This window comes from Felis catus, chromosome C2, assembly GCF_018350175.1.
Source record: "Felis catus isolate Fca126 chromosome C2, F.catus_Fca126_mat1.0, whole genome shotgun sequence".
NCBI classification, from domain to species: Eukaryota; Metazoa; Chordata; class Mammalia; order Carnivora; family Felidae; genus Felis; species Felis catus.
Genome location: NC_058376.1, coordinates 47582808 through 47606088, shown reverse-complemented (window position 1 = coordinate 47606088; position 23281 = coordinate 47582808). Strand labels below are relative to the sequence as shown.

The window sequence follows — 23281 nt, the reverse complement described above, 5'->3', positions numbered from 1 at the left end:
ACAGAGTGAGGAGAGAGGGAGAATCCCAAGCAGGCTCCGCACTGCACTGTCAGCACAGAGCCCAGCATGGGGCTTGATCTCACGAACCACAAGATCATGACCTGAGCTGGAATCAAGACTCAGACACTTAACTGACTGAGCCACCCGGGTGCTCCTAAAAATCCTTTTCGAACTATTAGATTATTGGATTAGAAAGATGAACTAGGAAATAATCCCATTTATAATAGCAAGAAAACGAATAAAATACTTAGAAATAAATTTAACCAAGGAAGATCTACACAGTGAAAACTGTGAAACACTAATGAAATAAACTGAGGAAGACACAAATAAATGGAAAGATATTCAATGTTCAGATTGTAACAATTAATATAACTTTTCAAAACAACCTATAAATTCAATGTAATCCCTATCAAAATCCTAATGGCATTTTTCATAGAAATACAAAAAGCAGTCCTAAAATGTATATGTAAGCACAAAAACCCCTGACTATCCAAAACAATCTTGAGAAAGAACAAAGTGGGGGGGGGGGGGGGCATCATGATCCTTGATTTCATACTATATTACAAAGCTGTAGTAGTCAAAACAGTATGGTATTTGCATAAAAAACAGACACATAGACCAGTGGAACAAAAAAGAGAGCCCAGCGGGGGGTGGACATCCTAATATGTCCAATTAATTTTCTTTTTTTTTTTTTTTTTTTTTTTAAATTTTTTTAACATTTATTTATTTTTGAGACAGAGAGAGACAGAGCATGAACGGGGGAGGGGCAGAGAGAGGGACACACAGAATCGGAAACAGGCTCCAGGCTCTGAGCCATCAGCCCAGAGCCCGACGCGGGGCTTGAACTCACGGACCGTGAGATCGTGACCTGAGCTGAAGTCGGACGCTTAACCGACTGAGCCACCCAGGCGCCCCTGTCCAATTAATTTTCAACAAAGGAGCCAAGAATATACAGTAGGAAAGGATAGTCTCTTCAGTAAATGGTTCTGGGAAAACTGAATATACACATGAAAAAGAATAAACTGGATCACTATTTTACACACAAAAATCAACTGGGAATGGATTAAAGATTTGAACATAAGACCTGAAACTACAAAACTCCTAGAAGAAAATATAGGGGCTAAGCTCCTCAGTATTTGTCTTAACAATGTCTTTTTGGATTTTATGTCAATAGCAAAGGAGTTGAAAGACCTGTACTCCAAAATTATATAACATTAATGAAAGAAATAGAAGATGATACAAAAAAAATGGAAAGATGTTTCATGCTTATGGATTAGAAGAACAAATATTGTTAAAATGTCCATACTACCCAAAGCAATCTACAGATTTAATGCAATACCTATCAAACAACATTTTTCACAGAACTAGAACAAATAATACTAAAATTTGTATGGAACCACAAAAGGCCCTGAAAAGCCAAAGCAGTCTTGAGAAAGAACAACAGAGCTGGAGGTATCACAATCCCAGATTCCAAGATATACTACAAACCTGTAGTAATCAAAACAGTATGATACAGACACAAAAATAGACATGCAGATCAGTGGAACAGAACAGACCAGAAATAAACCCAGGCTTATATGGTCAATTAATCTGTGACAAAAGAAGCAACAATATACAATGGGGGAAAGACAGTTTCTTCAGTAAATGGTGCTAGGAAAACTGGATAGCTACATGCAAAAGAATGAAACTGGACTGCTTTCTTATACCATACACAAAAATAAACAGAATGGATTAAAGACCTAAATGTAAGCCATGAAACCATAAAACTCCTAGAAGAAAACATAGGCAGTAATTTCTTTAACATCAGCCATGAAACATTTTTCTAGATAGTCTCCACAGGCAAGGGAAACAAAAGCAAAAATAAACAATGAAACTCCATCAAACTGAAAACCTTTTTTCTACATAGCAAGGAAACTATCAACAAAATGAAAAGGTAATCTATGGAATGGGAGAAGAGACTTGCAAATGATATATACATTCAATAAGGGATTAATATCCAAAATATATAAGGAACTCCTAAAACTCAATAGCAAAAAAAAATAATAATAATAAATAAATAAATAAATAAATAAATAAATAAATAAATTAAAAAATGGACAAGGAACCTGAATAGACATTTTTCCAAAGAAGACATACATAGGGGCATCTGGTTGGCTCAGTCACTTAAGCATCTGACTTCGGCTCAGGTCATGATCTCCACAGTTTGTGGGTTTAAGCCCCACATTGGGCGCTGTGCTCACAGCTCAGAGCCTGAAGCCTGCTTTGGATTCCATATGTCCCTCTCTCTCTGTCCCTCCCTCTCTGTCCCTCCCCTGCTTGTGCTCTGTCTCTCTCTCTTAAAAATAAAAAATAAACATTAAAAGTATCTTAAAACAAACAAAAACAAAGAAGACACACATATGGCTAACGGGTACATGAAAAAGGTACTTGATATTGCTAGTCATCAGGAAAATGAAATGCAAAGGAAAACCACGATGAAATCTCACACCTGTTAGGATGTCTACTATCAAAAAGACAAGCGATAACAAATGCTAGCAAACATGTGAAGAAAAGGGAACTCCTGTACACTGTTGGTGGGGATGTAAACGGGTACAGTCACTATGCAACATAATATAGAGGTTCTTAAGAAAATTTTTAAAAAACTACCACATGATCTAGCAATCCCATTTCTGGGTATATGCCCAAAGGTAATGAAATCACTATCTTGAAGAGATATCTGAACTCTCATGTTCACTGCAGCGTTATTCACAATAGTCAAGGTATGGAAACAACCTAAGTGTCTGACAACAGATGAACGGATAAAGAAAATGTGATGTGATATATATGATGGAATATTATTCAGCCTTAAAAAAGAAGGAAATCCTGGTGTTTGCAAAAACATAGATGAACCTGGAGGGCATTACAGTAAATGAAATAAGCCAGACCATTTATATGTGGAGTCTTAAAAAAATAAAAAGTTGAATTTTATAAACAGAAAGTAGAGTGAAGACTGCTAGGGGTTGGGAGTGGGAGGTGGGAGCAGGAAACAGGAAGAAGTAAAAGGGTACAAATTTTTAGTTATAAAGATGAAATAAGGTCTGTGGATCTAATATATACCATGGTGACTACAGTTGATAATACTGTATATTTGCTAAGCAAGTAGAACTTCAGCATTCTCACACACACAAAAGGTGAATATGTGAGGTGATGGACATGTTAACTTGGTGGGAGTCCTTTCACAATGTATATATACCAAATCATCAGGTCATATAGTTTATATATCTTACAGTTTTATTTGTTAATTATACCTCAAAACAAGCTGAAAAAAGGTAGATGATATTTGCTAAGGGAAGTGCTATGACTATTCTTTATATGAACAAACTAGTTGTACATAATAAAAAATTATTTTAGGAGACAGAAGAGTAAACATTTAAAAACCACTGCTCTATGAGATATGAACTAAAAAGAATACAAGCACAATGACAAAGAGAATCTTTCCTTAGGTTAATAGTTTCTCCAACACACAGAATTTTTTTGGGAAAGACACTGTATGTGGAGCAGGTTGAGGTAATAAGTCTGTGTTCTTTGTTGGAGAGGCAATGTGATATTGGGCTTTGCACCTTCCTGACCTATCTCAGCTTAAATTTTCATTGCTGTAAAACAGAGATAATAATCTCAAACCCTATAAGCTTACCATGAGAATTAGAACCAACAGATGCATAGACTTATTTCAGTGTTTGGCAGAACCTCATTGGCACTAAATAAAGAATGGTAGCTACTATACAGTCTCCTGTTTTTTAAGTCTTTGGGCTGGGTGAGGAGAATCACAAATTGGAACTGAAATTATTTACTGCCTTCTTTAGGTGAAAACTGAGCTACTGAACCACCACCTATGATATGTATATTGAGTCATTTTTTCTAGTAGTTTGGATGATATTCAGCGATTTTAGTCATGGTCTCCTACCTGGTGTTCTCGGTGAAAAAAATGGATGGCCTTGTAGGTCAGGAATACAGGCAATGTTCACAGATTGGGGTATGATCAGTAACAAACAACTGGCTGAGTTAATATTCATCAGAGTACCATTTCTGCAAAACATCTAACGTGTAAATAGTAAAGCCTTCCTACCCATAGTCAATCCTGGCATCACCTGGGAGCTTCATATAATGCAAAATTTGAGGCCTATCCCCATCTACTAAATGGGAAGCTGCAATTTAACAAAATTCTTAGGTGATTCACATGCATCTTAAACTATGACAAGCACTGGTAAAGAACAGGCCATTTGCAGGGAAGATATAATCACCAGGTATATATATATCTCAGGTGGGAACTTTGTTGCACCTGCTTAATTAAAGCTAAGTAAGGTGGAATGATGGCGAGTCTAACTCTAATGACAGACTGACATATATAAATGTCCATAAGGACACACATTCACTGATAACTGGTTCTCATCTAGGGGTGATTTTGTGCCCTGCACCCCCCACCCTGCCAGGAGACATTGGACAAATAATGTCTAGAGATATTTTTTGTTGTCACAACTGGGAAGGGCTGCTACTGGCATCTAGCGAGTCAAGACCACAGATGCTGCTAAACATCTTACAATGCACGGCACAGCCCCCCACAACAAAGAATAATTTGGCTCAAAATGCCAATAGTTCTGAGGTTAGAGAAACCCTAGCATAGATTATACAAACATCCTGCATACAGGTGTCTTAATTGGAACTATTCATGAAAAAAGGAGCAATAATTTGACTACACAGCTCTGAGGGTGTGAATTTTGGATCTGGGCATTCTGCATCACAAAGTCTGTGCTGCTTTTAACACTGTGAGTACCCTGGTTAAAAGCTCTCAAAATCATTTATCTGCTTTTGCCAGCAAACCCAGAGTCAGTGATAATCTGTATCAGCATATAACGTCAGTCAGCATCAATGCCTAAAACCCATTATGAAGCAAAGAAAAATAATGGAAATAGAAAATTAAGGTACTATTTCATTTCAAACCCAATCCAACTGAAGAAGAAAGCAGGCTCAACTTTCTTGAGGACCCTCAACTCCACACCTTCCTTAACCCAAAGACACTAACAGTCTATACCTTCATTTTCAAACATCCACAATCCCTTGTGTGCAATTTAAAAAATATAAGAACACTTTTTTTTCCCTAAATTGTGGCAGAATTTCTTATCTGAACTCCTCTGGCAGCAAAGCCTGAAGAGATGTAAGGCTATTTATTATCTCAGTTATCTCATGGTTCACCGCAGAAGTATTAGGAGGTGGTGCCACAGGCTTGGTGGGAGCTGTTCTATATGACAGATGTTCTTTAGTGCCTTTCTAAAATTTGAAAAACTACAACTTCGAAAACATTTGGCTTCAAAAGTTTTGGATATGTAATTGTAGACCTCAAATGACTAAACGACAGTCAATAGCAAATATTTGCTAAAAGTTTTCATATATATTTGAAAGAAAAAAGATACACACACACACACCCCTGCATTAGTAATTAGCAGTATAAAAATTAGCTTTCTTATTTCGGGCACTGTGTACAACCAGCCGGATTTGCAGCTTCAAATCCTATAAGGACTTGCTAACTTTGCACAGAAACATCTTTCTTCAAGTCCATAAACTAACCTCAATCTCAACCTTCAAATACTTCTGGATATACGACAAGAAATAGTGAATGATTTAGGGTAAGCCCTTTCACTGTACCAAAAGTGCTAATTCCAATTCAGTAGTATAATCAACCTCTCTCAATCTCTCAATCTCTCTCTCTCTCTCTCTCTCTCTCTCTCTCTCTCTCACACACACACACACACACACACACACACACACACAATGTGCAATAGCAGTACTGGCACCCAACTGGCTCTGAGAAGGTTCCATCAGGGCCTCTCTTCTATCCTCAATTCTCACTGGTTGCTGGCCCTACGCTCCTGCCTGAGTTGATGGTTGGGGGTACAATTCCTTCTGCATATAAACTCCTATTTCTCTCCCTGACAGGTCTTACCTGACCAGCCTGTTGACTGTCTTATGATGTGCTCATGGGATTGGCCCAGGGAAATAGCAGGTTGTTAGGAAACAAGTAGTAAGGAATTACTGAAAGCAAAGGTATTCAAATTATCAGTTTTATGTGCCTACCTTGTAAGGTGAGGCTTGGGAACATAAGGGGATGCCAACTGATTTCCAGAAAGCATGAAAAAGATACATGACCTTGTAACCATGATGAAAAAAATGCATCATGCTTACTGTCAAAAACAATGAACACAATGGAAACAATTTAAATTTCTTCAAAATCTTGTTTTTGCCAGTTACAGCTCTGCCAAGATTCACTAATCACCAGTTTTAATGCTTTTTTCACTGCACTGCAAAATAATCTTCCCTCTTTTATATACTAAGAAAATACATGCCCTTCTCATGAAAATTATATCACACATGGTATTATTTAATAAGTTAAAACAAATCCTGAAAAGTTTTTTTTGTGAAACTATTCTTTAATAAAACTCTAAGAACTGTGATGTAAAGAGGGGAAAATACTTCACTGCAATTATGCTCAGAGCATTGTTAAATATGATTCTAATGCTAAGGGTGGGAGGAAGAAGTGCTTTGCCAAAGTTTCTGTAACTATTTCACCACCAAAGCAGTTTGCCCATGGACTTTACTACCAGGTTGTGAAGTACCATGACCATTCAGGAAGGAGACGCCATGTTTCTCAGGCTCCCAGGTGTCTCAAATAGAGAGTGGGAAAGGGGAGAAGCCATGGGCAAGCCTCCTTGCCAAGACTGTGGATGAAATCATCATCAACTCCACCCCAGCATCCAGCTCAGCTTCTTCAGAATTTCATAGGCTACAGCCCTCGAGCCAGCCTCCTGTTAGGTTCTCAAAACAGAAAAAATAAAAGTGGATCCTCCCCACAAAACAGTTGGGAATCCTTACATTATACAATTACTTTAAACATGTTCGTCTTGTGTAGTTTAATTAAAGAGTAGATTAGGATCTTAAGAAAGACTTTTCCACAAGACTCTTCCAAATTAATTTCCTTTTAAAATGTCCTTTCAAACCCTTAAACAGCTTTAAAAAAGAAAGTTTTATGGCAAGGATTAAAGACCTGCATTGGATAATTAACTCATTCTTAACAGAAAAGAAATAGTAAATTATGAACTCTTTATGCTTGATCAGAAAACAAATATTTATAACTTTTCATCCACGACAAGTCCTTTAGTTCAATACTTCAGGGATTCCATTCTGTATTAGCTTCTGTATAACAATACTGCAAAGCTGTAATGACATCCTCTATAATCAGCCCATTCCCAATGTAATTAAGAGTGCCACAGATTTAAAACTGTGACCTCACTGCTGAGGAGAAAGGTGTGTGGAAGAGATAATTTATATTGCATGTAAAATGACATCCTGTTATGCCAACAAATTTAAAAAGTAAAAGAAAAAAGTAACATTATAATAGTCATCATTTAAGAGGGAGTTATTATGTTCCTGATCGTAGAGTTTTTCCTCCGTCATTTCTACCATCTGACTCTAATTGATAAACTCTTTCCTATCAGACTGTATGTTCTTCCCACGTTACAAAAATTCTAAACCCCTTCAGATGCCTCTCAATTCCCCTCATTCAACTACAGTCACTATGGGGATAAAGATATATATGAAGTGGGTGATTCCTGGCAAAATGTCATGCTAGTGTAAACCAAGTTTTAATTGGCGGAGAGGTCCATCAGTGAAGCACATAACTTCTAAGCAATGTGAATAAAATTTTATCTCAATTTTATCTCTCTTTATCAAGAAATTGAACACCAAATATAATGTATACATATAATGGTTCAAGCAAATCATTTTATCAATATAACAATAACCACATTAATAAAAAAGAACATCAATAACCCTACCAAATGCTTATTATTATGCACCAGCACTATGAGACTCTTAGATCAATTATCTCATTAAATTTTCACAAATGGCTGCTGAGATAATACAATTATTGCCTCCATTTTCCAGACGGGGAAACTGATGCTCAAGGATGCTAAATAACAGCTCAGGTTAATTAGCTGGTAGAGGAGGGCCAATATTGAAGCCAGGTCAACTTGAACCTCAAACTTGTATCTATTTTTACAGCTTTCAGGCTAGACGGTCTACTAGTTCTGTTCCACAAGCTAGCTAGCTATGTATGTATGTATGTATGTATGTTTATTTTGAGTGAGAGAGAGAGAGAGAGAGAGAGAGAGAGAGAGAGAGGAGTTCCCAAGCAGTCTCTGCACTGTCAGCACAGAGCCCCATGCAGGCTCATGAACCGTGAGATCATGACGTGAGCCGAAGTCTGATGCTTAAGTGACTGAGCCACCCAGGTGCTCCATACACTTGCAATTTAAACCAACTATTTTTGCCTTTACTCTTCCACTAAGGCTCCTGGTGAGCTACAACTGTTACCAATCAGCAAGGGGGTGGGGGCAAACCACCTTGTAAAAGCAAAACAGAGCTGTTTATCAAGATTCTCCTTGCCAGTCAAGTACAGGAATTCCTTTCCATATTCTGTATAGCTGATAAATCTTTCTACATTACATAAATGTTTAGTCACAGCTGGGAAGTTGCTGAAATACCAATCACACAACAGAATGCACTCTTGTATTTTGCAGATTAAAGAAGCTAATTGACCAAGAAACTGAGTCCCAGGAGAAGAAGGAGCAAGAAAAGGAAAAGAAGGTCACAGCCCTGAAAGTGGAGCTGACCAAACTGAAGTCTTTTGCTTTGATGGTGGTGGACGAACAACAAAGACTGACGGCACAGCTTGCCCTTCAAAGACAGAAAATCCAAGACCTAACCACAAGTGCGAAGGAAACACATGCTAAACTAGCCCTCACTGAAACCAGAGTTCAGGAAGAAGAGCAGAAGGCGACCAGACTAGAGAAAGAACTGCAAACACAAACCACAAGGTTTCACCAGAACCAAGAAACAATTATGGCAAAGCTCACCAATGAGGACAGCCAAAATCGCCAGCTTCGACAAAAATTGGCAGCACTCAGCCGGCAAATCGATGAATTAGAGGAGACAAACAGGTCTTTACGAAAAGCAGAAGAGGAGCTACAAGATATAAAAGAAAAAATTAACAAGGGAGAATATGGAAACTGTGGTATCATGGCTGAGGTAGAGGAGCTCAGAAAACGTGTGCTAGAAATGGAAGGGAAGGATGAAGAACTCATAAAAATGGAGGAGCAGTGCAGAGATCTCAATAAGAGGCTCGAAAAGGAAACATCACAGAGTAAAGACTTTAAACTTGAGGTTGAAAAACTCAATAAAAGGATTATGGCTTTGGAAAGATTAGAAGATGCCTTCAACAAGAGCAAACAAGAATGTTATTCCCTGAAATGCAATTTAGAAAAAGAAAGGATGACCACAAAGCAGTTGTCACAAGAACTGGAGAGTTTAAAAGTAAGGATCAAAGAGCTAGAAGTCATTGAAAGTCGGCTGGAAAAGACAGAATTTACCCTAAAAGAGGACTTAACTAAATTGAAAACGTTAACTGTGATGCTGGTAGATGAAAGAAAAACAATGAGTGAAAAATTGAAGCAAACTGAAGATAAGTTGCAAGCTGCTTCTTCTCAGCTTCAAATGGAGCAAAATAAAGTGACGACGGTTACCGAGAAGTTAATTGAGGAAACAAAAAGGGCACTAAAGTCCAAAACTGACGTGGAAGAAAAAATGTACAGTGTCACCAAGGAGAGAGATGATCTAAAAAACAAACTGAAAGCAGAAGAAGAGAAAGGAAATGATCTCCTGTCCAAAGTTAATATGTTGAAAAATAGGCTTCAATCATTGGAAGCAATTGAGAAAGATTTCCTAAAAAACAAATTAAATCAAGATTCTAGTAAGTCCACCACAGCATTACACCAAGAAAACAATAAGATTAAAGAGCTCTCTCAAGAAGTGGAAAGACTGAGACTGAAGTTAAAGGATATGAAAGCCATTGAGGATGACCTTATGAAAACAGAAGATGAGTACGAGACTCTAGAACGTAGGTATGCTACTGAACGAGATAAAGCTCAATTTTTATCTGAAGAGCTGGAACGAGTTAAAATGGAACTTGACAAGTACAAGTTAGCAGAAAAGACAGAGTCCAGCCATGAACAATGGCTTTTCAAAAGGCTTCAAGAAGAAGAAGCTAAGTCGGGACACCTCTCAAGAGAAGTAGATGCATTGAAAGAGAAAATTCATGAATACATGGCAACTGAGGACCTGATATGTCATCTCCAGGGAGATCATTCAGTTCTGCAAAAGAAACTCCATCAACAAGAAAACAGGAACAGAGATTTAGGAAGAGAGATTGAAAACCTCACTAAAGAGTTAGAGAGGTATCGGCATTTCAGTAAGAGCCTCCGGCCTAGCCTCAATGGAAGAATCATCTCTGACCCTCAAGTATTTTCTAAAGAAGTTCAGACAGAAGTAGTAGACAATGAGCCACCCGATTACAAGAGTCTCATTCCTCTGGAACGAGCAGTCATCAATGGTCAGTTATATGAGGAGAGTGAGGACCAGGATGAGGACCCTAATGATGAGGAATCAGTGCTGTCCTTCAAATGCAATTCATCTACCCCCTGTCCTGTTAACAGGAAACTATGGATTCCTTGGATGAAATCTAAGGAGGGCCATCCTCAGAATGGAAAAATACAAACTAAACCCAATGGCAACTTCATGCAACCTGGAGATCTAGTCCTAAGCCACACACCTGGGCAGCCACTTCATATAAAGGTTACTCCAGACCATGTCCAAAACACAGCCACTCTTGAAATCACAAGTCCAACCACAGAGAGTCCTCACTCTTACACAAGCACTGCAGTGATTCCAAACTGTGGCACCCCAAAGCAAAGGATAACCATCCTCCAAAATGCCTCCATAACACCGGTGAAATCCAAAACTTCTGCTGAAGGCCTCATGAACTTAGAGCAAAGCATGTCCCCAATTACCATGGCAACCTTTGCCAGAGCGCAGACCCCAGAGTCTTGTGGTTCTATAACTCCAGAAAGGACAATGTCACCTATTCAGGTTTTGGCCGTGACTGGTTCAGCAGGCTCTCCTGAGCAGGGACGTTCCCCAGAGCCGATAGAAATCAGTGCCAAGCATGCGATTTTCAGAGTCTCTCCTGACCGGCAGTCATCATGGCAGTTTCAACGTTCAAACAGCAACAGTTCAAGTGTGATAACTACTGAGGATAATAAAATCCACATTCACTTAGGAAGTCCTTACATGCAAGCTGTGGCCAGCCCCGTGAGACCTGCCAGCCCTTCAACACCACCACAGGATAACCGAACTCAAGGCTTAACTAATGGGGCACTAAACAAAACAACCAATAAAGTCACCAGCAGTATTACTATCACACCAACAGCCACAACTCTTCCTCGACAATCACAAATTACAGTAAGTAATATATATAACTGACGACTCTCACCCTCATCCAGTCCATAGTGATATTATTGCAAGGAACTCAGTCCTTTTTAATTATCCCTCCACATCCCCCAAAAGACTGACTGAACTTGTACTTTGGGAAGGTTTGTGCATGAACTATCCAAGAGTATCTGAAACTAACTAAGTGTTGCCTGCATAGTCCTATCAAGTGTGCACTTACTGTATATCTTTTCATTTACATACCTGTATGGAAAATATTTACTCTGCACTTGTATAAATACATCTTTATGTATTTCATTTTCCATAACTCACATTAATTTGACTGCAACTTGTCTTGATGAAATACTTTAACATTTTAAAGCAGTAAATAATTTGTTATTTTTACCATTGCTTGCTGAATTTTTTTTTTTTTTTTGGTCATTTTGTGTTATATTTTTGCATGTATAGTATTTTATTTTCTGTTCAAAAGGTTTATTCATTCTTCCTTAAAAACAAACAGCACCTACCTCCCATTTACAGTCAACTTCTGATCACATGTTATTAGAGGAAGAGGAAGTGGTTCAAATAAATAAAGTTTATGTCTCTTTCTTTGAAAAGTGAACTATAAGATCTCTCAGGAGCAAACTTAACTTCCTTCTTGAGATGTATCTCAATATCCATGATGACCAGTAAAGTGCTTAGCACATATTAAGAACTTGATAAATGTTTACTGACAGTAAGTGAATTATATAATATTAATTTGCTTTTATAAGCACATATGAGCTGATAGTGAAAGTAAAAAAGCTTTGAAATGTGACAGAAAACCAGAAAAAGCACATTTGAAAATACAAGTTACCTTGACAATCAAGAGTTGACTGTATTTCTTCTACATATGAAAACCCCCATAAAACATATATATATATATTTTCATCCACATCTGAAATCAGCCACTATGATATATACTCTTGAACACTGCTTCAAAGCAAAAGTGTCATTCTTGTCCTTCTTTCCCATCCCATCTTTTCCCATCTTTCTATTCCTAAAATAGTTTGGATTATTTAAGATATGTGCTTCCTACCTTGTTTGTAAGTCAGCTGTACTCAGAAGCTTACAATGTAATTGCATTTCTCCCCAACCTCTAAACAAGCAAATAAAAGCCAAAGATAGGTACAAACACTATAGAAAAGGCATATTTTTAAAAAAATCATACATTATGTTAGTTAAGGAAAGTTTCCTCTATGATTATTGTTATGCCATTCACAAGGTAAGTGAGAAAAACTCAGCCAAAGCATCCTAAGAATTCTGATACCTACCTTATAGGACTCTTTGAGCATGTTCTGTATTTCCATAGTAGAGAACAACAGTTTTCAGAGGAATGTTTTAAATTATAAATCTGGTCTCCATGTCACATTCCAAAAAAAAAAAAAAAGTTTCAGACAAGGTAGCTCGTTACCATTTTCCCTTTTCCAACCTCTTAACGGTCTAATTTACTTTGGTCAATTTTATTGCCAGTTACTGATTTTAAACACAATCCATTTAGACACCCAGGCAAACTGTGAAGTTCTTTAGAAGTAAAAGAAATCCTCCATGATTATCATCCGTTTCCCTGCAAAATCAATTTCATGATAGCAAAGCGAGGATTTGTTGACAGAAACACTTCCATGGTGATGAACTGCAACACCAATGCTGTGGGCTTGCATCATCATTAAATAAATTTGGATGAAAGCTGAGGCTGGTGATGAATGAGAAAGCTTCTGTTTAAACACATTTATCTTGGGAATCGGCAGTGACCCAACTGTATTACAAAATACATGATGGTCTAAATGGTTTTCAAAACTACTTTTATTTTTAAGTCACCTTGGGCTAGAACTTTAGAAGGAATGGCATACTTAATTTTACATCTTTCAAAGCAGACATTGATAATCCTGCTGCATAAGATGTTTTTCTAGATAATAATCAAGAGAGGGTACACGTAACATTTTGGAGGGTGACAAAAACTAGGAAGAATTAAAGAACAAAGTCTTTGCAGTACTTCCCAACCTTCGTCAGATAATGGCACAAAAAGAAAATATGCTTCCGCAGCACTGGATACAGTGGAGAGGTAGAAATGAGCAACCGATAGGTTCCTGTTGGCTGCCCCAAGTGCTGAGGGGGAAGATCCATTTCTGGCACACCTATAACTAACAGAGTTTGAAAACTCTGGGCTATTCAATAGTTCATCCATTTGGTAAGGATTCAATTTCTTATGTGAGCCAGAACAATTCTCTACAATAATGTTAACACCACAGGATCTGTGCTTTATGATTATAATGAACAAATTCTCATTTCATCACATGCTCTACATATTAACTATTAATAGGCATCTGAAATGTAACATTACCAGAAGTTTACTGGACCTCAAGGAACCGACCTTCTCTTAGAGGTTCCTCTACTGGGAGGATTATTTTAGTATAATAATTCATATCAGCATCAAAATTTAGAAATACTGTCATACTCATAACATATATAGATTATGAAAAGTGTTACTAATTAAAATTTATGGTAAGGACAGCATCATTTCTGATAGAAAACATCTTCCTTTTTCCATAAAATCTCACATTTAAAAAAAGCATCTTCCCATTCATACGTTCTAGATCTTTTGTCCTTAATTTCAAAATTAAATTTTTCTATCCATGTGTGTGTTTGAAAGGTTACAGAACTTTCTTTTTAACTCATATATACTCACAGAAGAACCTTGAAAAGTAGGAGAAAGGAAGTGACATTGGAAAATCTTCATATGAAGGTTTGTATTCTTAGAATAGGTCCATGGGAATCTCACAGAAGATAGTTTTTATAAACATCTGATAAAATCATAATTTCCTTTCATTTCATTTCATCTAAAGTCCCAGCTTCAGAACCAATTTTCATTTTACTCAGTACCTCCAATTCTTTAACTTTTTAAGCTGCAGCATCCTATCATAGATTTAAAAGACTTCACCATATTCTTCTGTCCTTTTAAGAACAGTGGCAAAACTTTCCTTTAGGATGCCTCCGTTCTCTGGGGGCACTGGCAAAAATAAAATCATCACCCGTACTAGGACAATGTGCATCACTGTAATTGGATCTTTACATATAAAGGAAGATCTCTCTATATACGTTCAAGATGATGAAAGGATTACATAAATCTACTCAGGAGGTCTCTGCAATTACATCTCACATTGCCAAGACATCAGGCATAGGTCTTCATGACACTCAAAGGATAAAATTATGTTGTATTGTAAGATGGTCATAAAGGGGATATTTCATTAAAAATTATTAGGCTTGAAGCCTAAGGATTTGATGATCTTTATTGACTGAGGTAGAACTCCAGACAAAAGCATGGTTTTGGTAGCTTCTTTGATTCTGAATCTTTATAAAGTGAGTTTCTTTTGAAACTTGTTTGACAAAGGCAAGAAAAGATCTTTAACAACATTCTGGTTTACCTATACCTGGTTTCTATTATTGTTTTTTCGCCAAAAATCATTTTGCTTTGTAATCCTAAGAGAAAACATAATCAGGCAAAAATGCATGCCCAAAACATTAAGATCTGTGTTTCTCAAAGTAAAATACAAGATACATGTTAAGACTCCCAATGTCCTACCCAGATTCAAATTGGAATCTGTGAGGGTATGGCCCAGGAAGCTACACTTTTAACAAATTACTCTGCTGATTAGTATGTACCCTAAAGTAGCAATTTCATTATTTTAGAAATTCCTATATTGATAGACATTAGCAAATGTGTTCTGACTATAGTCCTGTTCAGTCAAAATAAATTACCCCTGTCCAAGGAAGTGTGACTGTTCCGCCCTCTGGTGGCTAGCATGACAAACAGCTCATTCCTCAGGTTTTCTTTTTATTCAGAAAAAAGCTTAATAAAAACTACCACTTTATAAGGTGGGAAGGTTCTTAGGTTTATAACTGTAGCAAAGCATAGATGCCTGAATCTTCAGTTGAGCAGTAGCAGGCTGTCTGACACCTACAAGCTGTTTCTCCCTGAGATCCCAGGCCCTCAATAACCCTACGGCATTTCTTGGGAATTGTCCAGAACACACATTAAAGAGAGCTGTTTGGATGAACCAAAACAAAGGACTCCATTCACCTTAGAGCACAGTGAGGCAAATGCCAAGAAAGAGCAAGGAAGATAAGTGGTTCAATAAAGTCCCCAACCCTAAACCGCCTTAAATTCATTTTCATTTAGATTACACTCCAAATCCTTTCCTTTCCAACTGATGGAACTTCCACTGTGCAGTGAAATATATCCCCCAAGGGCAACACACTAGGGGTAAGGAATCCTTGGGGAGTCTAGCCAGTTAACTGGCCAACATTTCTAAGTACTTTATCATTTGATAATGAATTAACACCGTTCATATGGCAGCACATTTAAATCTGTCAACATTCTATCAGGGTACCAGTTTTTATACTTAAAATGGTGCTATAAAAATGTACTCTGGGCTAACCTTTGGCATAGCAATCAGCTATCCTAGGGATAATCTTTTCTTTACTTGTGGCTTCATTTTAAAATTTCACTTATTTTTTAATGAAATTATTATCAGAGAAATAAAATTTGTCTGATTAATTGAGGAAGTTTTTGAAAGCTTTTTTACTTTTATTTTAGTAAGTTCCTTTCTCCCTTATAGACAAATGGTCCTATATGATATTTCTGTAACATTACCTAGGATTTTTTTTTTTTTTTGCCTCTGAGTTTTGTTTTGCTTTTGAAAGCCTTGTCATCTTTGCATAACTAACAATGTATACAGGCCCTAGACCTACAAAGGCTGTCTCACTCTGTGCCATCCCTTAGGACTCTGGAAAGGTGGAATGGGTTCACTGACAAAGCACTCATATGTCTCAGTGACATGCAGGATATCTTCTCTTCAAAGCACCACATGGATACAACTGGTTAATACACTGATCATGACACACTGAACTGCCTACCTTCTATCCAACATTGGGGCAGATATGGAGACAAAAGATTCACTGTCCCCGAAGAGCTTATTATTCTGAGCAAGGAAGGAGACAAGAAACAAGAGTATGAGACAACATTTAATCAAGTGGCAAACTAAATTCACACAATAAACTAGAGATTAAGCAGGACTACAGTAGACAAGGCTTCACAGAGCAAATGAGACTTGAAACGGTCAAGGAAAGATTTAGATAAGGGGAGTAACTGGTTGGGAGGGAGCATTTGAGGCTGGCAAACAGAAGATCAGGTTAGTTCATGCCTTTCTCAGTCAGCAATGCAGCTCTAAAAAAGTCATTTAGTTTTTGTGAAATAAAGACAACTGGACTTGGTGATCTCTATGATCATACCTAGTTCTAACTTCCAATGATTTCTGAATTCTTTCCAAGTCTCAACACTCTCTTTTAATCACTTAAAATTCCTTTGAGAAATAAGTTTGAGCATAAATAAACCAATTATCTACATGAGTTTCCTTTCAGCCATTATATTTCTCCTTCCTCATTTTCCCACTTATAGGTGTCCTAACTACTAGATGGTCTTTAAAGATTTGTTTTCTTCTTTAAGATTCTATGAATTAGCCTTTTAATCCTCAACATATCAGCTCTTTTCTCATTAGAGCAAAGTTTTGCAACCTCAGGACTATTAACCGTATGGGTCTGTTGATTCTTTGTTGTGGAAGGATGTCCTGTGCACTGTAGGACGTCTAGGAGCATTCCTGGCTTCCACTAGATGCCAAGTAGCATCTCCCAACTGTGACAAACAAAAATGGCTCCTGACATGGCTAAATGTTCTCTGCAGTGTAAAATCACCTCCATTTGAGAACCACTGCATGAGAGAGATGGACTACCTCTATAAGCCAGTTCCTCTTTTACATGACTTGCTGTGGGAAAAATCTGACAGCTCATTTGAAAACTCTTGTCTGGTATGTAGAGATGAAAATCTTGAATCTGACTAAATATAAGCCTCAAAGCAACTTTAAAAATCTGCACTGAAGAGTTTAGTTGCATAAGGATTGTTTCCACTAACCTGACAGATTGGCTCAAGGCATATGTGTATTCGAATATTTGTATTTGTGTTAGTACCTTGTACCTTTGTTTCAATACCAGATATAAACTAATGTTTTCAGATAAGCTTCCATTTCTCACATGCCTTCAGGAGAAATAAAAGTCTAGACAACCAACCACATTTGCCTTAGTGGGAAAAAATGGGTTTCAGGAGGATTCCTAAGAACTTAAGAGATAACCCTTTACTGTTTAGACCTTTCCAAAGAGGAGTCCTCTTTCAGAAATTTCAACTCCTTCTGTATTAGCTTATAACCACCAGAGGCACAAATGTCTATTAGAATACAAGCTTTCTTCATTCTTCAACAAATCACCTATAAGAATGAACCAACAAATATATTTATGAAGCACTTAATTTTACCCAGTGCTATGTGAGGCAGTTATGGAAGTGTAAGATTTAGAATCTAGGGTCGGAGTTGAGGACTACCTTAAAAGGTAATTAAGAGCACAACACAGAGAAGGAATTCTACAGAGAGTAAATACTACAGGAATTTGGAAGAGGAGCAGGTTACTCCGGGGACAAGGTTCAGGGGTTAGGTTTCAGACATAGATGAGATTTGAGCAGGGGCTAGGAGATGAGGAAGACTAAGATAAACAGAGGACAAAAGGTGTTCCAGGGTACTGTCAAGTGATACCAATGAGACAAGAATGAGACAAAAGCAGAGATGTGAGGCCAAGCAAGAGAGGAGAAAACGAGAGTTCAAGGAACAATGAGCAGGGTAGTGTGGCTTCAGCTCAGATGGTTGGGGTAGGGGTAGGCTTGAAGGGCCTGGTCCTGTCAGACTGTGAAGAGCCTTGAATACAATGGCAGGCAGCACTCTGTGTCTTCAGTGAAGACTTCTGGGTAGTGAGATAATGGATATAACTAATCCTTTATACACTATCATTTCATTTCACAACAACCCTATATATCACCACAATTTTAAAGATAAAAAATGTTTAATTCTGATATGCAAGGAAAATTGCTTCAGGTTGTTCTATTAGTATGTGACATGAGAAAGATATAACACAAATTTAATTCTGTTGTCCCATTCTCTTTCCATGGCAACATACTGAGAAGCTACCTCAGTGCAAGTGGGAAGCATAATAAATTGCCTTAGATCCTCTCCATTACTTAAGAGCATAGACGGGATGTCTAACATTACATTCTTGCACTCTGTCTCACAAGTCTGCCACTTTATCCAGAACACTCAGAATTCCCCTAAAGATACACAGGGCTTTCTCCTACCCCCTCCCAGCGGTTCCACATGGATAATTTTCTCTTCTCTCATCACGTGATCCACACTGAAAGATCTGGCTCAAGCCTTACCTTTTCTGAAAACTTCCATGATCACCACAGTCCAGAGTGATCTGGCTCCCCTTCCAACTCCTCCCATCTCCCTGAGGTTATTGTTTGGGGAACAAAGGTTTATGAATGTGAGAGGCTGAGCCTCACATAAATGGGGAGGCATGGGGAAGACTGACAGGACGGTGCTGTGGATAGGACATGGGACAAAGCAAGACCAAGGAGAAGCACAATTCCTCATCATCAGGAGACTGTTCTCAGGGAGCACTGGGGTGGTGGTTAAAGTCCACTCTATCCTAAAGCAGGGTTCTATAAGCAAAGGCACAAATGCAGGGCATGCAGAATGAGCTTGGAGGAGGTACCTGATGGGCCTCAGAGGTGGTTGGAGGAAAGGCATCAGAAGTGAGTAAAAATGATCCACAAAAAGAACATCATGACCATGCACATCAAAACTTATACATAGCAGCTGCCTTGACAGTCCTGATAGTGACCCGACACCTCCAGAAAAGGCAATCAAAGGATCAAGGTGTAGCCACCATAAAGACAAAAACCACCAACTTAGCCCATGGGTAGTGGCACTTCAGCCTTTGCAGAAGACTAGAAAATCTTCCTGGATGATATACCCTAATTTAGAGTTTCCATTTCTCAAGCAACACCATAACTTATTAGGAAAGAATGATGGTCCCAAAATCACCTTAAAGAAAAAGAAAAAGAAAGAAAGAAAGAAAAAAAAGCGTTGTGTATTTTCCCAGCTCAGGGGGAAAGTGTTAGCGTTCAGCTTTGTCAGTCTCTAAATTCTGCTTCCAATTCAGAATTAAGCATCACAAATAAAACTGACACTTCAGAGGAAAGTCTTTAAGTTGGTCTCCAATATATCTCTCAGAAACAATTAGATGCATAAAAAAACTTGCTTCATTGCAGCCACTCTTCAAACAATTCACAGCAACTCCTCAAGAGTAAATTGCTATCATTCACTATTAGTAAGTTGGCTGCTTTTCTCCTTCTTCTCTTAAAAAAAAAAAAAAAAAGAAAAGAAAAGAGCTATTCCTTTTCCATTCTTTGCCTTTTAATGGTGTTCTTGACTGAATTCATGGATATTAGTTTTGAGGCTGCAGAAAATTACAGTTTATAGAGAGAGGGGTTAACTAAAAATTTCAACAATCCCCAAAAGGTCCATAAAACATTAGAAAAATTTAAACAACTTCAGGGCAACAAGGAGGGGGTAAATGGGTAGGGATCTCAGTGAAGAAGGATGGCATCTCTCACAGTGACAGGCATAAGCAGCACAGTTTTTTTTATATAAAACTTTTTTCTGATTATAAGAATAATACCTATTTATAACACAAATTTTGGAAGATACAAATGCCAGAGCCACTGACTTTAGCTTCTATGAAGAGTAATGAGAGGACTAGGGAGAACAATGGACAATTATTACTATTTTTTTAGGCCAACTTATCAACTATGGCCCTATTCCAGGTTTTCTCAGACTGCCAATGTGGAAGGAAATGTGCTCTGGGGGGGTCATCCTGTAATTACCAAATGCCCTTGTGCCAAGGAGTGGCAGACCCCCCCACAGAGTACAAGTTTATGTAATCTGTCTGCTCAGCCCAGACACAATGGTAGAGGGGCCAGTGTGGTCACTGGAGGAGAGGGGCAGGATTTCCTTTCCTCCCTGCTAGCCAATCAGTGCTTGGATAATGATTCAATCACTAAGCATTGTTCAAGTACTGGGAAGAAATATCTCCTTGGGGGCTCCTTTCAGAACTAGTTACACTCTTATCAGTAAGATTGGTGGACTTGTGGCAGGGTGGGTGTGGGGGATGGAGAGGTGCATGTGGGCAAAGAATAGGGCCCAACAAAACTCACCTCTCAAACTATGGGAAAGGAATCTAGAAGTATCTATCATAGAAGAAGAGAGTGGAAGATGAAGAGGAACTATATTTTCCCCTTGTGCTCTCAGTCACTTGAATGGTATCAACTATTTCTCCATGATGATTCTCAAAGCCAGATCTCCAAGTTTTCAATGCCTACCAAACAGTTCCACATGGAAGGTCCAGTTATACTTCATACTTGGCATGTGCCCACACCCCTGTGCACTGCTGCTTTTGGGTTCCTTTTTTGTCTCATTTCTGGTGGTAGTCCACCACCTTCCTTGTTGCCAGGGTTCAATATCTGGGAGCCATTCTCCACTTTTCTGTTCATGCCCCAGATTTAGTCAGCCACTCTGCCCTGGTATTTCTTTCTCTGTTATTTGTGCTAGTCTCCCTCCCTCTTTTATTTGTGCTACTACTCCCCACATCCAGACCTCAGTACAGATGGTACTGTAAAATAGTTAATCTATTACATTTAACCCCTCACCTTTCTAATCCAACCTTTGCTCATGTTGCTAGTGATCTTTCTACAATACTGTCCTGATCATGGCAATTCTCCAGTCCTCTCCACCCCCCACCCACCCAAAAGAGCACTTACTTCGCACTTATATCACTGAGTATATCACAAAGTCCAAACCTTCTAGATTAGTCCTCCATCTCTTGCCTCATCTCCTTTTGAAACTGGACGAACCCTGTATCCTCCTCACCACAACACAGTACTGACCATCCTCCCACATACAACTGAGCTTTCTTACCTCACACCTTGTTCACGCTGTTCCTAAGGATAGAATACTCTTGTCTCTTTGTTCATCCTATTGAAATCTTACTCCTATCTCAAGGCCAATACCTCTGGAAAACCTTCCTATTCTTCACAGTCTTCCTCCAAGTTTCCAAAATGCTTCTGTTTGTACCTCTATTATAGCACTTCGTTTTGCCTCTTTTTATGCTTATTTGTTATCCCTCCTATACCATAATCTCTTGAGAGGAAGAATCTGCGATCATTTATTTTTAAAACTCTTATATCAATGTTTCTCAAATGCAGTCACTGATCGCCCTTATAAGAATCACTCATGACTCCACAGATTTCCATGTGCCTAGACCTCTGGAAACCAATGCTGGAAATCTGCATTTAAACAACCTGCCTGCTTCATTCTTGGGCTTATAAAGTTTAAAAGCCACTGTACTACATTACCCAGAATGTAAATACTGCTGGTGGTAGGTATTCAACAAAGGCTCATGTGGCTAACAACATACCTGGTGGGCACAGCTGGCTTGCATTTGTTCTTTTCATAGACTCACAGAATGTCAGGGCCAAAGGACTTTATAGGTGCTATAACTGCTTCATTTTTTCAATTAAGAGATAAGAAAAGAAGAAAGAGTAGAAAATAGTATCTTTTCAGGTAAACTCTAAAAAAGAAAGACTCATAACAATCAGACCATGTAAGATAAAGAAGGAAAAGAATGTGTGAAGGGGCAGATTGTGTGAAGGGACAATTGTGGGTCAGATTGGTTAGAAACATGGCCCAGTAAACATCATTGCTTGTCAGCTGCCTCAACTCCTATGCTTGGTAACATGTCTCCAATAATTAATTAGAGAGGGGGAAAACAAGGGGTAAAGCAGAAAAATAAGAAAGTTAAAATAACCAAAGAAAATAAGTTATGATTATTATCAAGAAACAGGCATCTTAATAAGGAAAAAGACAAACTTCATAACATTAACATTGTTAACAGCAAACACTTATCTGGAACTTTGATGTGCCATGGGTCTCTCCTACTCCCCCACCCACCCCCAAGAATGTAGGTACCAAGAAGTAGGTACTCCAATCTCCAGATAAGGATTACAGATGAGGAACCTGAAGTCTGCAAGTCTGAAGTCTTGCCTGAGGACACACAGCTAGTTGATGCCAGAAACAGAATGCAATCCCAAGTCTATCTGGCACCAGAGCCTCTGCTCTAGCCACTAACCCAAGGCTGTTGTAAACTGTCAGCCTGTGAACGATCAAACAAACCCTTAAATCGTTGCAAATGAAGATATGGGGAGGAAAGAGTGGAAAGAGTACCAAAAAAGAAAAAAATATCTGAGGTAAAAAATCTGACAATGAATAACAAGAAAGGAGACGTGTGCCTGGCTGGATCAGTTGGTGGAGTGTGCAACTCTTGATCTTGGGGCTCTAAGTTCAAGCCCCATGTTGGGTATAGAGGTTACTTAAAAATAAAATCTTAAAACAACAACAACAACGACAACAACAAAGGGGACAAACAAAGAAGACAAAAGTTCAAGGTTAGTGTATTTATTTTAGCATACTATTTCTACATGAGATGCTATGTGTCTGGGCACCAAATGGAAGCAACTGGGTTAGGAAGGATTTTTGAAAACTATATTTCAATGTTTATTCTCAGACTCCCTCACTGCCCATGGTGTAATTACCACAGAGAGATTGGGATGTGACTAGGTACAACCACAAACCATGTTACATTATAAAATAAAGGCATCAATTTCCTCTAACTTCCTCAGTAATCGGACAACTCTTTAACATAAATCATAGTGCTGCAACTCTATTTAAAACCAAATGTTCTCTTGCAGGAGGTTAACAGGAATGAGCTAATCCAACTGCAGAATTTCCTTTTGAAAGACCTCTTACCATATAAAACTGTAAAATGTTTAGTGATAAAGTTTTATTGCATAATGAGGAAGTTCGGAGAAAGTCAAGAAAAAAAAAAAAAAAAGCCAAAG

At 38.2% G+C, this 23281-nt stretch overlaps 2 protein-coding genes across 9 annotated transcripts in view; one reads left to right on the top strand and one right to left on the bottom strand.

Moving 5' to 3' along the window:
* The window catches only part of CMSS1 (cms1 ribosomal small subunit homolog), a 381638-nt gene that overhangs the window by 341935 nt on the left and 16422 nt on the right, over positions 1-23281 (bottom strand). The window lies entirely within an intron of this gene.
* FILIP1L (filamin A interacting protein 1 like) overlaps positions 1-23281 on the top strand; it is a 303314-nt gene that overhangs the window by 269624 nt on the left and 10409 nt on the right. For 3 of the 4 annotated variants that reach the window (XM_003991577.6, XM_045036807.1, XM_045036809.1), the window contains one exon: positions 8610-11385. In XM_003991577.6, coding sequence (XP_003991626.5) covers positions 8610-11385 — 2776 coding nt within the window. Of the gene's footprint in view, positions 1-8609; positions 11758-23281 lie in introns of those variants that run through there. The other variant, XM_045036808.1, reaches the window with a different exon arrangement.